Source organism: Corvus cornix, chromosome 6, assembly GCF_000738735.6.
Source record: "Corvus cornix cornix isolate S_Up_H32 chromosome 6, ASM73873v5, whole genome shotgun sequence".
NCBI lineage: Eukaryota > Metazoa > Chordata > Aves > Passeriformes > Corvidae > Corvus > Corvus cornix.
The window spans coordinates 12,771,468-12,788,631 of record NC_046336.1 but is presented as its reverse complement, the minus strand read 5'-3'; the positions used below and the strand labels follow the sequence as shown (position 1 = coordinate 12,788,631).

Below are 17,164 nucleotides of genomic sequence, written 5' to 3'. Positions count from 1 at the left end.
GCTCGATGCAAGAACAGGTTGGCCTTTTTATGCCACCAGGCTGGGGAGGGGATCTGGTCCTATTCTTACTCATTTGCAACGTAAATATTTTGGTCCTGAGTACGTTGCTGGGAGCTGGGTGTCACGTTGAGGAGCATGATTCATTCATGCTGTTGCTGCTCGGAGCACAATGAGGCAGCCTTGGGACCGGTCCCAAAGATTTCCTGTGATCGCGGTTGGTGGGGAATTTGGGACGTCACATTCGAGTAAGTCAGAGCCCTCCTTGCACAATTCTTGTAAGCCAGGAGTACTGTGCCGTGCCTAGTGTATTTGGGACTTGCCATCCCCAAAATGTGGTCGTTGTGGGTGGCTTGCATTTCCAGAGGGAGGAATAATGAAGAGCGAGGCTGAGCTCCAGTTCTTGCCGTCTCCAGCTGCTGGTGTGCAGAAAAGGTTGCAGGGTGTAGGGCTTTGTGCCTGGTCCCAGCCAGCCTAACAAATAAAGGTACAAAGCAATGCAAGTTGAAAATCTGCTTCACATCAAGGAGACTCAGGCAGAGTTTCTCCAGTGGGGCCAGAGCATCCCAATGTGTTTTAGAGGGATGTGGGACAACCTGAGATAGGACACTGGGCAGGTGGGCCAGAAGATGCCCCTCCATCCCATGCTTCCACTGGTGATGCTGTGCTGCCAGAGGGACCTTTCCTGTCCCACTTTGATCACTTGTGCAGGAGGGGCTGCACCCTCCACCCCTGGACTGGTTCCCTCCGTCCCCCCATGTGTCACTTTGTCCTCCCCATGCTGCTGAGAGCCAGGTGTGGGCAGCGCCCAGATTCGTTCTGGCATCCTTCGTTAGACAGTGTTTGTTCATGCTGCATTTTTCTTTTTGCTGGCTTGTTTGGACACGCACTGGTACATTCACGGCACTCAGGCAGTAACGTGAGTCTCTTTCCCATTAGGAAAGGGGCCAGGATTTGGGGGGGCTGGGAGGGTGGCTTAAGCAGTAGTTTTTGAGATATTTCCTTCTGCTGCCACACCCTGCATGAAAGAGCAATATCCGCGGCTTCAGCTGCTATCGCAAGGCTCTGAACGTCTCTCTTTTAATATAGATTGGTATCATTTTGCATTTTAAAGTAAAAACACGCTGCAAGCTGCAGACAGCTGTCTGTTGGCAGCTTTGTTTGAACATCTGGTATTGCTGGGCTGCTGTTCAGCACGATCTAACTATGGGATTCATAAAGATTATAATCCGGGCTTTCAGATTCTCAACAGCCACCTCACAAAAAAAAAAAAGGGAAGAGCAAAAACCCAGTGGGGAGGCAGTGGAGGGTCCTTGGTGTTCAGCAGACTGTGGTCGTGGTCACTGGGGTGGATGGACTTGCTGTACGTTGCCTTGGCTGCTCGCAGGTGCTGACAGGCTGCTTCCAGCCTGCAAAATGCCAGGCACTGGGGAGTTGTAGAAGTGCAGAGTCTTTTCCCCCCTTCTATTTTTTCCAGCTTGTGTGTGGAATCTGGTCTCATACTCCTCTGGGTGGTGTCTGGCGCTGGTGAGCTGAAGCAGCAGATTCTGCTGTGGCTTTCGGTAGATGTTTGTAAGAGTTGTCTGCAGCAACAGGACTTGGTTTCTTTTGCTTTAAAGTAAGTGATGGAGGAGCCAAGGCTCACAGTAAACATCTTGGCATGTCAAAACCTCATTTCCAAGAGAAATTGAGTCCGCTTTTCTTGAAGCAACCAAAAGGTTGAGATAGCCACCTCTGTAAGCCCCATCCATCCTTCTGAGAGTCAGGCACTTTCCTTGGCACCTTGGAGAATTAAGCGACCTCTAAGCCCCTAACGGGTTTTATAAATCTTGTTAGTTGATCTGCATTTTTGCAGAGCTCTTTGAATCCAGCCTATTGGCGCATAAGTCACCTTGACTTTCCTCAAGGCTTTGACTCCCAATTCACTTTCAGGCTCCATTTGTCAGTTGGAGGTGCACAAAAAATGTCCCCCTTATCTTTATTAGAGAAAAAAAAAAGCTGCCTGGAGAAATGTAGCTGCACTCCAGTTGGTGCAGGCCAGTAATAGAGGTGCATATAAACCTGTTCTGCCCTTGTTTGTGTTGATTTAACTTACCAGTACAAATTAAAATAGCCTTGAGCGGTTGGAAGTTTAACTAGATCAGTTGGGAGGAAAAAAAAAAAAATCGTGGCCTTTAAATCAAAGGAGGGTTTTCTTTCTAGTGCTGCCTGAGTCTGGAGAGATGCTTAGTGCAGCTGGACCCCTTTTCTTTGGGTCACCAAATGAGACACTGATAGGGCACGTGGCTGCAGGTCGTTGCTGGTCATCTCATGGCTGGGACGTGGGTGCACGTGGGTATTGCTGCTGCTGCTCTGCTCCTCAGAGGTATCTGAGTTCCTCACAAAACCTGTTTATGCTTCCAGATCCTCGTGCCAGGCTCCCTCCAGAGCAGAAACTCGAAATCAGGGGGGTAGGAAGCCAAAGGGGCTGTGGTTCAGAGCTCAGGGCTTCCCATGGCAGGACTCAGCTGTGGTGGGTGCAGAGCAGAGGTCTTTGGGCAGGGGAGAGGCTGCTCAGCTGGCAATGGGAGCAAGGGTGGAAGAGGCTGGCTGTGTTTCACCCCTGCAGGGAGAAGGCTCTGAGATCACATAGGCCAGCTGGATCTTGAATCCAAGATGTTTATTTGGAAGGGGGAGTGAGGGTTTCTCAATTTTGCAGGGCCTGCAGATGGGGGTAGGTTTGCTGCGGAGCAATAGGATGGGTCTTTGCAGGATGGCTCTTTTGGAAGGCAAGCCATTACCACAGCCACAGTTTGGGGACAACTGGCTGGGACCTTGAGATTTCATCACATTGGGAAGATCTCGGAATTCAACAGAGCTAGACAAGACTGGGACAGCAACAGATCAAGGCAGGATTGGGGGTGCTGCCAAAGCCTGTTGAATTTTTTATGGGGGTTATGGGAGGAGTGACTGAGAGATGATCTGTCAGAGCAATAGGGCTTGTGTGAGGAGCAGGACTTTGTGAGTTTCAGCACTGAGTGATCTCCCTTTGCTGCCTAGACTGCCACCACTGGAGCTGGCAGAGCACTTCTGAGAGCCAGCTGGGGGAGATGATCCCACCAAAGACAGACTGCTCTTTTTTTGCTGGATAAATTTTTTATCTGGATCTGTGGTTGGGAAGGGGCAGATGTATGAAAACAGACAGAAGAGGGAGAAAAGGAACATAGGCCCCCCATAATATCTGTATAAATTGATTGAAGCATTTGAAAAACCACGAGCACAGAGTGTGCTGAAGGCAGAAAGGGCAGGACTTATTACATGATCTTGATGATTACATGACATGAAAAACTGTGATATCTGGTGAATCCCACTCGATACAGCTACAGGCCCCAGATTTTATTTTCTGGTGTGGCAGGGATGAAGCACAAGGCAATGCTGGTCATGGGGACCAGTTGTGCTCCAGGTGTTGGTGTCAGTCTGAGCTCCCAAGTGTCTGGAAACAGTTGCTCAAGGCACTCGGGTCTGGTGTCTGAAACTTTCAGGATGTCGCAAACCCCTGCACTTTTCCCTGCAGTGTCCCAGTGCTGGTGCTCCTGAGCTGGTTACTCAAAGGGCATTTGGTGCTGGGCAGGGCAGGTTTGTGCCAGGGCCTGCAGCCAGAGCCCTGTGCTGGAGATGGCTCAGCAGCAGGGAGAATTTTGGCACTAATTTATAAGCAGCCCTAAACCTGTACATTTTCCCTTTAGAAGTGAAAGAGGTGGGGAAAAGAGCTCCTCCCTTGCATCCCTGATGACAAAGAAGATGCAGACCTTGTCCTTCATAAACACAGAACTGAGCCCTGTGATTCTTCCTGCCTCTCTCTGTTCCCAGGCGAAGGTGGCCTGGGCTGGCCTCCCACCAAACGCTGGCTGGGGTGGACTGTTGGCCAGTGTCCACACCCAAGCCTGGGTGGGGATCTCTTCTCCCTCCCTTCCCAGCAGAAAGAAAAGAGATTTCCTGAGTTCCTCGCTGCCCCAAGGGCCTGGTTGCGCCTGCACCCGCAGCCCCAGCAGCCCTCAGAGGTGGTCTCTCCGTCTTGCTCCTGCACCGCCCAAATGCATCTGCTGTCCCTGTAGCATTGGGACACAGTGTGGGAGCATTTTCCCTCATGGAATGCTGTCTCTCCTGGCAGATATGGGGCAGGAAGTGGCTGTACTGGCCAAAGGCATGGTCACTAGTGAAGTTCCCCAAGGCACAGTTTTGGGACCAGTCTTATTTAATACTAGGAAAGCTCTGCAGAGAGATCTGGACAGGCTGGATCAATGTACCAAGGCCAACTGTATGAGGTTCAGCAAAGTGAAGTGCTGGATCCTGCACTTGGGTCACAACAACCCCACACAGTGCTACTGGCTGGGGCAGAGTGGCTGGGAAGCTGCCCAGCAGAAAAGGACCTGGGGATACTGGTCAACAGCAGCTGATCGTGAGCCACCAGTCGCCCAGGTGGCCAAGAAGGCCAGTGGCATCTTGGCTTGTATCAGCAGTAGTGTGGCCAGCAGGACCAGGACTGTGATCATCCCCCTGTACTCAGCACTGGTGGGGGCTGCACCTCAAATCCCGTGTTCAGTTTTGGACCCCTCACTGCAAGAATAATATTGAGGTGCTGGAGCAAGTCCAGAGGAGGGCAACAGAGCTGGTGAAGGGTCTGGAGCACAGGCCAAATGAGGAGTGGCTGAGGGAGCTGGGGGTGTTCAGCCTAGAGAAAAGGAGGCTCGGGGAGACCTTATCACTCTCTACAACTGCCTGAGAGTGTACTGAGGTGGGATCAGCCTCTTCTCCCAGACAACAAGTGACAAAGATGAGGACAAGCCTAAGCTGTGCTAGGGAGGGTTCATGTTGGGCATCAGGAAGAATTTCTTCAGTGAAAGGGAGGTTAAACATTAGAATGGGCTGCCCAGGGAAGTTGTGGAGTCACCATCCCTGGGAGTGTTCAAGAAATGACTGGACATGGCCATTAGTGCTAGTGGTTTAGTTGACATGGTAGTGTTCAGTCAAAGGTTGAACTCAATGATCTTGGAGGTGTTTTCCAATCTTAATGATTTTATGATTCTATGATTCTATCACCAAGGCTCATCTTTGTCCTGGGGAGCCAGCAGCATCAGTCATGACTCGCCTGGCTGCATGCTCAGCATGCAAACTAGCTTCTTGTCCTGGTACTCGTTTTCCTGGTGCATTTCCAGCCCCTTTTTTCCTCTTCTGCACATGTTGTGAGCGAGTCTTGAGCCCCAGGTCTGGTAGAGGCAGTTTGCCCTGCTTTCACTGCCTCTTGCTGTGCTTTGCATGGAGGAAGCCTCTGTTGAGGGCCACATCACCCATACTGGACACCTGATATGAGGAAGGCTCCTTCCTCCAGGATTTGCAGGGCTGCAGGTAGAGAGGTGATGTGTCTCCAGCCATTGGCCTCATCTCTCTGCTCCTTAATCTCTCTTATCCTCCTTTTCCCCTCGAAGCAAATCTTTGTCCCTGATCCAAGGACACTGACAGCAGTGGCCGCTGGGCCATGGCTTGAAGTTGGGGTCCAAAAATTATAGGTAGAGCCCTAGCCTCTTTCCCCCATTTACGTGAGAGGCACAGCATCAAGTAACCCCCGTGGCCGTGAGGAGCAGGGGGACAAGGGCACAGAGGCCCAGGAGGGTGAATTAACATCCTCAAGGTCCCCCTGAAGGTCACTTTCTGACAGAGAATAGGTCCCCCATTTCCTGGTTTCCAGAAATCCTGCTGCTGGCCCCATGCAACACAATGCTTGTATTTTCCCCTTATTAACGAGTTCTTCCTTTCTGCTGGGTGTAAACAAGGGAAAGAGCTGTTCCAGGCTGCAGGCACCAGCACAGCCCTGTGGTGGTCCAGGATCTGCTCTGGTACAGGGACGTGCAGAGAAGTGTGGTCTGCCATGCCCACTGTCCCGGGATGCCCCAGGAGCCAGGGCCGACCTGGTTCTGCTAAGCAGCCATGAGTCGTGGATCCATGGGAGCATCCAGCTGCTGTGTGCCAGTCATGCTACAGGGATGCCCTGTGCTGGGCTGGGCACAGGAGGTGGGACATAGGGCTGTGCCTGTGGGGTAGCCAGTGGAGATGGGACATGGGTCTAAGCCTGATTGTTTCTCCTATTGTCCCGGGGAAGGCTCAGAGGCCAGGCACCATCTCACAGGGTCATGTAGACAAGCAGGAGGCATCTTCACCCACTCCAGCATGAGAGCAGGGTGGAGAGCTGCTCTTGCAAGAGTCATTGTACATCCTGTTCCCCCAGGCTGGTGCTGAATATTTGGCCTTCAGCCCTTTTCTAGGAAGCACTGGCTCTCCTGGTGCTCAGGGGTCCCTCAGTGCTGGCAAGGGGGTCTCTTTGATGCCTGTTCACTGCATGGCTGCTGCTCCCATCCCTTCCTAGCAAGGGCAGCTATTAATATCTCAGGCTGTTCCCCTCCCCTCTTCCTTCCCCTGTTGAGGATAAACCAGCCTGATCTCTGAACAGAGAGCACCGTGAGAAAAGCCAAAGCCTGGAGCACTGTGTGTGCTCCAGGCTGGCCAGGGAAGGCAAGACCTCGTGCTCTGGCTGGAGACCTTCCCTCCTGCCTGGTGCTTACTGTAAATGTGTGCAAGATGAAACCCCAACCAGAAGGCATTTCCTTCCTGCCCCTTTAAGTGAATCAGCCTCCTGCGAGTGTCATGAGGGCTGTGGGGAGTTTGAAAGAGCTGGTTTTGCCTGGGTCTGGTCAGCAGGAGACCGTGGCAGGGTGGGAGGGATGCTCCAGGGCGTTTGGGCTATGGGGACTGGTCCCCTTGGGCTGTGGTGGTGCATGATCTCATGATTTGAGATCCTGTTTTTGGGGGCACTTGGCTGTTGTGCCCCAGATGTGCACCATGTCAAGGTTCTGGTGTGTTAGCAGGTGAGGTGACACTTTCAGGAGGGATGAAAATAGCTCATCGCGTGGGTTTTTCTCAGAAAACTGTCCAGCTGACGGTGGAGCGGGGCTGGGGAGAGGGAAGTCTGTGTGTGGGAGGCCTGGGGAGGCAAAAGGTTGCGCTCGCCTCCTTGGTCCAGGGCTTTCAGTGCATTAAAATTCAGTCACTGTGACTTCAGGCCCGTCTCCAGCAACGTGCCGGGACGTGTGTCTCAATGGGGGCTCTTGATCCCAGTCCTGGGCTGAGCTGCAGGTGTCTGGAGCCATTCCCACAACAGGCATCCATCTGCCCTTTGCGGCTTCCTTGCTCCGGCTCCACCTTCCTCCTCCTCCTCACCCTTCCTCCCCCTCGTGCTCCAAGCTGCTCCCTCCGTTCTGGCTTTCCGGTGACTGCAAACAATGTCCTTATTCACTTGGTGGCTGGGATTTGGCGGCGAGGGGAAGGCCTGGGCGCAGAGGAGGAAGAAGGAGAGAGGCAGAGAAGTGAGTGCACCTGTCCTGGGCCAGCCATCCAGCTGGGGTTAAGGGTGTTCTGTGGGGCAGTCTCTGCTCCCCCGGTTTCCTACGGGAATGAGGGCTGTGCACTCCTGTGGTTTGTCCACCTGGCCTGCTGTAGTACCCTCCAAACCCACAGACAGTTTCAGCAGAGTTTATTGGGAATTAGCATCCTGCAAGCATCCCACAGGTCAGTGTGTGGGCACTTGGTTGCTCTTGCAAGATGAATGGCCCTGAAGGATGCACAGTGCTTATTAGACATCAGAGAAGCTGCATGGGCTCCATTTGCCCTATGAACACAGTAAGGCTTTTCACTGCTCCAGCTCTTGTTTAAAACCACATCAGCTCAGCAGGTCATGGGGCACCGGTCTGCCTCTGGTTAAGCTGCCAGGCTCCTTCCTGATCCTGCTGGGAGTTGGGCAGGGGCTGGTGAGCACTGGAGCCTTCAGGAAAGGGGTGCCATGGGCTCTCCCCTGCCAGCTCTCCCTGGGAGGCACACAAGGGCCCTGACCAGTCTCAGAGAACACAAAACCTTGGGGCATGTCATGGGATTCTGATGCCCCGATGCTGGCCCCAGGGCAATAGGCTGCAAAGGGGGGATGAGGGGAGTGACGGACCTCAGGCAGGGCAGGGGAATAATCTGCTGTTACTGGGGGCTCAGCAGTGACCACAGGCTTAGCCCTGCCCTTTGGGAGAGGACAGTGGTGAGACCAGCCTAAGACAAGTCAGGGGAGACATCTTGCCGACAGATTGCTCCCTGCCTGGGAGGTCTTGGGTGGGTGTGAACTCCTTCCCACACCCCACTGCCCCCATTTGCAGTGGGGGTTTTCCCAGCTGGCTGAGCTGGACCCATGTGTGAAACACATCTGAGGCTTGTGGTGCTGCAGCCATGCAGTGGCTCTCGGATGAGAAGCATAGAAGCCCTGTATCATCAGAGCTGTTAAACTCTTTATTACCATCTTCCTGTCTTGTGGCTGCAGGCATTTAATGTTGCAGAAGTTCTCTGTTGGGACTGCCCTGTCCCCCAGAAGACATACCCCCATACCCTGCCTGGCAGGGTGGATGTGTCCCATGCTGGGGCAGGCTCTGGGATCTGGGGCCAGCGCAGATTCAGGGGGACTGACCAGGAGGTGCAGTAAGATGCAGGCAAGGCGAACATGGTTTCCCTGATGGTGGTGTTCTCCCAGCAAGCACCGTGGATAGCGATGGTCAGCAAGCCTTCCCTCAGCACAATCCCACAGGGACCTGCTGTGTGCATCCTCCCTGCAACAAGACTTTGCCGTGCTTGCTTTGCTTCCTGCAGAGATGTCCCTCCAAGTAGTGTTTCCCTCCCAGTGCATGACCTTAGTACCCCAAACCCGTCTGACTTGCCACAATGGCTGCTCAGGACTCACCCTCCTCCGCCTGCACAGGAGGAGTGCACCCTCACTCCCGCAGGGAAGTGAAGGATAACTTCCCCTCCTTTGTCCTTCCACCTTCGGTGGTCCAGCTCCCTTGCAGGGTTGATGCCCACAGCGTGTTTGCCAACTCCCTGTATGGGCTCAGCCCTTTTGTACCCACACTTCATTTTTTTCCAAGAGGAGGGGGGACATTATGTTCATCTCCCGCAGAATAAGCTGGTCTCTGTGAGCTAGCCCTGTCTCACTAGGGCCTACAGGGTCATGGCGGACCAGCCACTTACCCCAGCCACTGATTAATTTTTTAATTAATGAGATGAATTCACTCTCAGCTGGTGTTGGAATAAGAAGCATTTTTAGCATGCGTTTCGCAAACTGGCGACGTGTCTTGGAAAAGACAAACTGGGATCAGAGTTGCTCATAGGCTGGGAAGGGTGCCTGTACAGAGGGAGCCTCGGTTCTCCCAGCATCAAGGTCATGCATGAAATATGAGAAATTACCCCGAGAAATTCTGATCCTGGAGGAGGAGGAGTTCATGACTTCAGAAATACCAGATTTGGGAGGGGATGGAAGGGATATATTTTCCTTTTCAAAACACCTAAGGAATTCAGCCTGTGCTGCATAGACAATGAGATTTTGCCACTCGGTGTCGGAAGGGGTAATTCATACCCTTGTGTCTTGTTAAGGTTTTGTTGCTGTGGGTGAAAAGCCCTCCCATTCCACTGCGATCCCAGGCACGTACAGTTTTTAAATCAACCTAAAATCGAAATAGTGGCTCAAATGTGAGGTTTAAAGAAAGTGCTGCATGTCCTCTATTCTCTCTGATTTCTGTGGCTGTAGGTTGGATTTTGGTCACTTTTTCCAGCTGTGAAGGGATATGAAATTAACTTATATGTATAAAAAGTTATTTTTACATATATTTATGTGTACATTTGTGATTTCACATAACTGTATGATCCCAGGAGTGGAGCAGTCTGAGGTTTGTTACAAAACACAAAGGTTGGCAGCTCTGCCACGGCAGCTGCAGGGCGGTGGTACGTGCATGTCCGGGGCTGTTCAGTGCCTCCCTCGGGGGTCCCTCACACCAGTGGGGCTGGCAGGGTGGCCTCTGCCTGCCTGGCATCTGCCAGTGATAGAAAACCCTGGTTTCCCCTGCAAGAGCATCCCAGCAGCATCGGGGGGAAGGGCAGTGGCTGCCTCAGGTATGTCAGATACCTGATCGGTATGACAGAGTGGGATGGGGATTTGGCCTCTGTGCCCAGCAAGCTGTCAGCCTTGGGTCCTGTCCTATATTTTTTACCCACTCCTGTCCCAGCTGGCAGACAGGGAAGTCAGGCAGAGGACTGGGCTGCTCCCGGGGCCCCGGCTAGACTTGGCCGTCCTCTGGGTGGGCTGGTGCGGGATGGGTTTGGCTGCTCGTGGTGGAGATGGCGAATCTGCGGCAGGGAGGGAAGCGTAGGGAAGGGCTCGGTGCAAAGCTCCTCGTGTCCTTTGGCTGCCCAGCCTGGGCAGTGAGCAGCTCAGCCTGCACTGCACGACCTGCCCAACTCCCACATTCAACTGGCCACCTTCACGCAGGAATGTTGGAAGGCATCTCTTTCTCTGGAGCCCTGGAGCAGGCTTGTTGCCTGCCACTTCTCAGCCCACCTACATGGGGCTGTTGCCCACCTACCCCACAGTTCTGCCTGGTGGTTGATCCAAAACCCTCTCTGAGCCTCTAGAGGAGCCCTCAGCAGCCCCACACTCAGGCCTGGCTGCTGGCACAGGACCTGGGACACAGTTCCTGCCTGCACCCTCAGTTCTTCAAGGTTCAAGCAAGTGGTGTTGGCACTCACTTTCTAGAGCTCATTTCCCACCATGTTAAACCTGGGAGTGGACTGCAGCCTCCTGATGCTGCAGCAACACAAATAACAGCCCTTTTACAATGAAAAAAAGGAGATTTTTAATATATGCCTCAAATCTTTCTCCGTGTGGATGCTTCCAGTGATGCCCTTGGATGCTGCAGGCCCCTGTGTTTCTGTGCACATGCACAGCAAAGTCCCCCCATGGTCTGGGGGTCTGCATTGCTGTGACTGCCCCTTGGCCCTGTTTCAATGGATGTGCTGTCTGTGTGTCTGCCTGCATGTGCCTGGGTGGGTGCACACGCGTGGGCCCCGGGCATGCATGTGGAGTGTGCCTGTGAGTGGGAAGCTGGGTTTTTTTAGCTCCTCGTTATTATTAGTGGTAGGAGCCCAGCGACAGTAAGGCTGGAGGTTCTCAAGACCTTAAGAAAAACAACAGGAGGGAGGAGGCTTCGCATTCCTGCTCCTGAATTGAGTCGGAGGTGACAGCCTTTCCCTGCAATGCAATTAATCCCAGCAGCGCCTCTGCCACCCTCCCCCTCCCGCCTCGTCCAGGAATTAATTACTTGATTATAAATTCCCAAGTGGCGGTTTATAATAGCAATAATCCCCTCGAAATTCATTCTCGCTGCCGGTTTCTTTCCATCTCGCCCCTGTCGTTGAGTCTCTAACGCCGCATCTCTGTGCCGGGTAAAGCCCTTCTCCTTGCCCCGCTGGTGTCCTGGCTTTTCCCCCCAGTAAACATGAAGGGTGAATATTTGGAGTTGATTTTGAGGGGTGTTTTGGGAAGCCCTGCTCCTGCTCACAGGGATAGAGCCCTTCTCTCATGGGCAGTGGGAAGCATGCAGGAGCAAGGCACTCACGCTGATAGCTGGGGATAAATGTGTCCCAGTTAATCGGTGGATGGCCCAGGCCCAGCCCCAAGGAGTGGGGCTGGGGGCTGGCAGTGTGGCGGGGGGAGGCCCCGTTCCTCCTCACTCTGTCCCTCCAGATTACGCTGACGCTGGCTCTGGGGCTTGTCACGGAGGCGGGGAAGGGAGAAAGGATTTGGCGTGGCGTACGGGGGCGCGAGGGACGTGGTGATGTCTCGCAGGAGCCTGCTGGCGATGGGTGATGGGCCTCGAAACGGTACGGCCTTAGTGGGAGATGAGCCTCTCTGTGTCCCCCCCACAGTCCTCAGGGCTTGGCTCTGACCCAGCCCCACTGACTGGGCTGCAGAAAGTTACCTGAGGTGCTGCCCCCATCCAGGGGACCCAACCCAGCCGGTAACACAGCCCGGCACACGCAGCCCCTCTGCCATTTCTGCCATTGAAATAACCAGGTTTCCAGTTCCACAAGCTATGCCTGGGCTTTCAGCCTGGCAGTAGCATCCTGCTGGGAAAAAGCACCATCCTTCCTGAACCACGTGGGCAGAGCCAGTGTGGGCAGCACCAACGTTCGCTGGCACACGCTGCCGCTGGGCTCTGATGATGCTGCTTTCTCTTATCTCTGCAGAAGATGCTGATGAAGCAGCAGGACCGCCTGGAGGAGCGGGAGCAGGACATCGAAGAGCAGCTCTACAAGCTGGAATCAGACAAGCGGCTGGTCGAGGTAACCAGTGCTTCACCCTGCCATGGCCAGTCCCAGGGATGGTCACCCCATGGCACAATGGGGACAATCTCCTTAAACATAGGGGCCAGGTGGGCAGGGAGGAAGGCAGACATTCAGGGGAGCCAGACAGACTGCCTGCCTCCATTTCACCCTTGTCAGTCATCATTTTGGGAGACAAAATGTGTTTGGAGCTGCCCTACAGCCTCATGGGTCCTGGGGGGAGTTGGGACGTGAGGAACAAGGCTGTCCTTAAGTATCAGATGGCCTCAGCTGTCCTCAGCTCAGCACAGCCTTCCTCAGGGAGGGAGTGCTCATGATCCTTAAGGCACCTCGGCCTCCCAGAGCATGAAAGGAAAGGCTCTGGAACATGAAGTGTCTCCAGCCTGGGGTGGTGCTGGGGATGAGGATGAAGATGGGAAAGGGCATGCAGATGGGGATGGGTGGGATTTTTCAGGGGAGCACACAGTCTGTCGGTGGTGTGGCGGGTTGTTCCTTGGCATTAGGTCTCAGGAGGTGACACCACACAGACCCCAGGAAGTAGGTCCAAGGACCTGCTGAACCAATCAAACCTTCACAGTGTCCCTGTTGGGTCTCTGGCACATAGAAGTCCCATGTGGTAGTTGACAGCAGGGTTTGGTCTGTCTGGGTGTTGCAGGAGAGCAGAGCTGGGGTGCAGCTTTCAGGTTGCATTCTCCACTGCTGGGAAAGGACCCAGGTGTCCTGGGACATCATGGAAGAGGTGGAAGGGCACAGAGGGCCTGACCCTGCTCCTCTCCCCAGGAGAAGGTGAGCCAGCTGAAGGACGAGGTGCGCCTGCAGTATGAGAAGATGCACCAGATCTTAGATGAGGACTTGCGGAAGACCATGGAGATCCTGGACAAGGCCCAGGCCAAGTTCTGCAATGAGAATGCAGCCCAGGTTCTGCACCTCAATGAGCGCATGCAGGAGGCCAAGAAGCTCCTCAGCTCTGTCCAGGTCATGTTTGACAAAACTGAGGACATCAACTTCATGAAGGTAAGACCAACTGCCCATGCCAGGGTGGGATGGGGGCTGTGGAGAGGTCTGGTTGTGTGGGAAGAATTGGATAGGCATGGGGTGTGGTGGGGAGCAGGATGGGGACATTATCAGGGCTGGCTGATGCCTCCAGAGGGCTCAGCAGTGGGAGAAATCAAGGAGGAGTGGGGTAGGCTCAGTGCTGGCCTCAAATGAGGAGATGCCACAGCTGGAGATGGGGCTGGAGCAGCCCTTGCAGGGGAAAGGGGGCTCAGTGCCCATGGTCAGATTGTCCCCTCCTGGGGGGCCATGGAAGCTGACACTGAAAGGGGGCATAGCCTCCATGGCAGGGATTGGCCTTACTGACCAGAGCTTCTCCTTCCACTTCTAGAACACCAAGTCTGTGAAAATCTTAATGGACAGGTAAGCACAGCGGGACAGACATGTTCGGGGCAAAGGGTGTGTTCCTGTCCACAGGGCTGGCAGCAGCACGATGTCCAGAGGAAGACCAGGGCCAGGGATGCTACAGGATTTGGGAGAGGCATGCTCAGCTTCCCTCTCTCTCTGGGAGGATGAAAAAATCCCCTCATGCAGCCATTCAATCAGGTCCTCCCCAGGGACTAGGGGAAACAGTGTTGTGCTTGTGGAAGAGCAGAGGGTGGGACCAGCCGGGTCAGGGTGCAGGGCTCAGTCCAGCTTCACTGGGCATAGCCAGGGCAGGAAGTTAAAGCCAGCACTAATGGAGCAGAAGTGAGCTGGGATGGCCATGCAGGGGGGGACATGGCAGGAGGTGTGCCCTGGCGGGGGACATTCACAGCAAAACTGGACAGGGAAGGTCCTGCTTGCCAGAGACAGCCAGCTCCCTTCTGTCCTCTACCCTAGGGAGGGGGTTTGGCTCCAGGAGGGTGGGGGGGAGGAGCTGTCCCTCTCCTGAGTCTACCTTATAACTCACACCTCTCTGCCTGCCATCCCCAACAGGACTCAGAACTGTACAGGTGGCAGCCTGCCCCCACCCAAAATCGGCCACCTCAACTCCAAGCTCTTCCTGAACGAGATCGCCAAGAAGGAGAAGCAGCTGAGGAAGTTGCTGGAAGGTGGGTGAAACCTGAGGGCTGAGGGGTGCAGGGGCATGGGACCTCACTACCTGCTGTATCCACAGCTGGCTGCCCTGCAGATCCCAGTACAAAACAGTGGTGAGAGCTGTTTGGGGCAGGGACCCCTTGGAGCCCCTCTGCAGTCAGCAGGGGCGTGGAGAGTCACAAAGCCAGTTCCTGACTTTCCGCAGGGCATTTTCCTTGTCTTGTGAAATGGCTGTGTTCTGGGGTTACACAAAAACCCTGAAATACAGGGCTTTTGGAGGGGCTGGCCATTGCCAGGAAAAGTCAGTGGAAAGATGGGGGTCAGCATGTGGGCAGGGACAGCCAGGGTCTGGTGTGGTCCCACAGCCCCCAGCCAACGCCTGGGAGCAGACCATGTCCTGCGGAGGCTTCCCAGTCCTCTCTCCTTGGGGAAATCATGTTTATCCCTCAGGCTGTCCCACTCTGCTCCTCTTAGGGACTGTGTTCATGAGCTGTTTGCAGAGCAGCGCCCGGGGCCGCTCTGAGCACGCTGGCAAGGGCCCAGAACTGAATCTGCAAGTCCACCTGCACAGGGCTGTGTGCCTGCTTTGCCACTGGTGGGACGGGCTGGGGGACCCTCTGCACACGCGGGGCTGGAATGTGGGTCTTGGGGCCCCGCTGCAGCTCCAGATCAGCGGCTGGAGCACCCTGGAGCTGTGCCATGGTGTGCTTAATACAATCCCCCTCTCCCGTTCCCCTCCGCAGGTCCTCTGAGCACCCCCGTCCCCTTCCTGCAGAGTATCCCCATGTACCCCTGCACCGTCAGCAACTCCGGCGCGGAGAAGCGCAAGCACTCCACCGCCTTTCCCGAGGGCAGCTTCCTCGAGCCATCGTCCGGGACTGTGGCGAGCCAGTACATGAGCCAGGGCGCTTCGGCTGGCGAGGGGCAGTCCGCACAAGCCATGGTGCCTTGTAGCTCCACGCAGCACATAGTTGGACTTCCTAGCGGCCCGCAGCCGGTGCACTCGGGCTCCGTCTTCAACCCATCTCACTACCCCAACACCACGTCATCTCAGCAGTCCGTGCTCTCCCAGTACGGTGGGCGCAAAATCCTCGTCTGCTCCGTGGATAACTGTTACTGTTCCTCGGTGTCCAACCACAGCGGGCACCAGCCCTACCCGCGGTCGGGGCACTTCCCCTGGACAGTCTCGTCGCAGGAGTACTCCCACCCGCTGCCGCCCGCCCCCGCCGTCCCCCAGTCGCTCCCGGGACTTGCCGTGAGGGAATGGATTGACGCATCCCAGCAGCACGGGCGGCAGGATTTCTATAGGGTCTACGGCCAGCCATCGGCCAAACACTACGTCACCAGTTAACCAGAGAGTCCCGCTCGATGATGTGTTCAGAGAGAAAAGTCTGGTTTGGTTTGGCTTTTCTTTTTTTTCCTCCCTCCCTTTAAATCAAACCCAATTTTTTCCCTGCCTCACGCCCCTCCAGGATTTTGGGGAGGGTTGTTCTATAATATCTCTCTTTTTTTTTTTTTTTTTAATCCTTTAAAAATGAAATAATATTTTTTTTCATTTTAATGCCTTTTTTTAATTTAATTTTGGAAGTCCTTCCTGCCCCTCGCTGGGTAAACACGAGGGAGAAATTACCGAGAAGAATTTGATGGGGATTTCAGTCGGACATCTGGGTCTGTGCGTTGTGCTCTTCCTCGCTCCTCTCTGCCTTTGGAAAACTTCAGAAGGGACAATGGCACCTTCTCTCTTTCTATTTCTCCAGGTTCATTTTTTCTGGTTTGGTTCAGTTTTTCCCCTTTCCCCATCCCTTTCTTTCCCTTTTTAAAAAGAAAAAAAAAGAAAAAATCTATCACTGATTCAGTATGAAATGATACTTGTAGATTTTGGGTTTGTTACCTTTTTTTTTTAAGGCTGATTTTTTTTTTTGTGTTACAAGGCCACTTCTCATGCATATTGGCATTTTTTTCCTTCTTTCAGAGATTTGTAAATACACAATGGCAGGAAATTTAATGCACAAAAAAAAAAAAAAAAGGGAAAAGAAACTTTAAAAAAAAACACGAATAAATAAATTTAAAAAAAAATCTGTTCTAGTTTTCAGGAGGGGAAGCGTGGCCGAAACGCACTCCCCTCCTGCATATCGCTGATGCAACTTCCTGTAACAAGCACTTTGTATAAAAAAAAGTGGACTTCCTGCTATAAGGCACAGGTATTTATTCTGTAACCGATTTTAGACACACACACACACACACACACACACACGCAAAATATTCAAATAAATGTGATCACTTAGTGCAAACGCCTCGCTCTGCTGCAGCTCTTCCCCCGGGAACGCCAGCTCCGGCGGGAGGCTCCAACCTGCTTTCGGAAGGAAATGCTCGCCAGGCCCGCGGGGGCCCGGACGATGACGGGGGTTTTCCGGAGGGCTGTTCGGGAGGGAGCAGCTCGGCACTGGGGCGGCAGTGGGTCCCACATGCGGAGGGGGTTCCCAGCAGCGCCCATCCCGTGTCCCAGCCCGTGGGAAGGTGTGCTGGAGATGTGGCTCTCCACCAGCTCCCTCGCAGGCGGCAAGGATGTGAGTCAGGCACGGAGCCGGCCGGGCCGCATCCTGCCCACAGGCTCCAGAACAATCTCCATTGTGGGATGGGGACTGGGTCGGGGACAGCAGCTTTCCTGACTCTGCCAGCATCCACCATTCCGGCCATGCTGCTGCCCTGGCACCCAGCCCTTGAGCCTTCATCCCCACCTAAACCCCCACTGACCCCTGGGGCTTTGTGGGTGCTGGCAGCACCCCGGGCTGGTTTGGGGACCCTCTGCTCAGCCCAGGCTGGGAAGGGTGAGGAGGAACCCTTTGTCCAGGACGTG

General features: G+C 54.2%; 1 protein-coding gene across 1 annotated transcript in view; it reads left to right on the top strand.

The window, feature by feature from the left end:
- Positions 1 to 16,598, top strand: part of TRIM8 (tripartite motif containing 8) — a 30,496-nt gene extending 13,898 nt beyond the window's left edge. The window contains exons 3-7 of the mRNA XM_010412942.2: positions 12,139 to 12,234; positions 13,015 to 13,248; positions 13,619 to 13,650; positions 14,206 to 14,321; positions 15,051 to 16,598. Of these exons, the coding sequence (XP_010411244.2) occupies positions 12,139 to 12,234; positions 13,015 to 13,248; positions 13,619 to 13,650; positions 14,206 to 14,321; positions 15,051 to 15,658 (1,086 nt within the window). The 3' untranslated portion in view covers positions 15,659 to 16,598. The remainder of the gene's footprint in view (positions 1 to 12,138; positions 12,235 to 13,014; positions 13,249 to 13,618; positions 13,651 to 14,205; positions 14,322 to 15,050) is intronic.
- Positions 16,599 to 17,164: the final 566 nt, after the last annotated feature.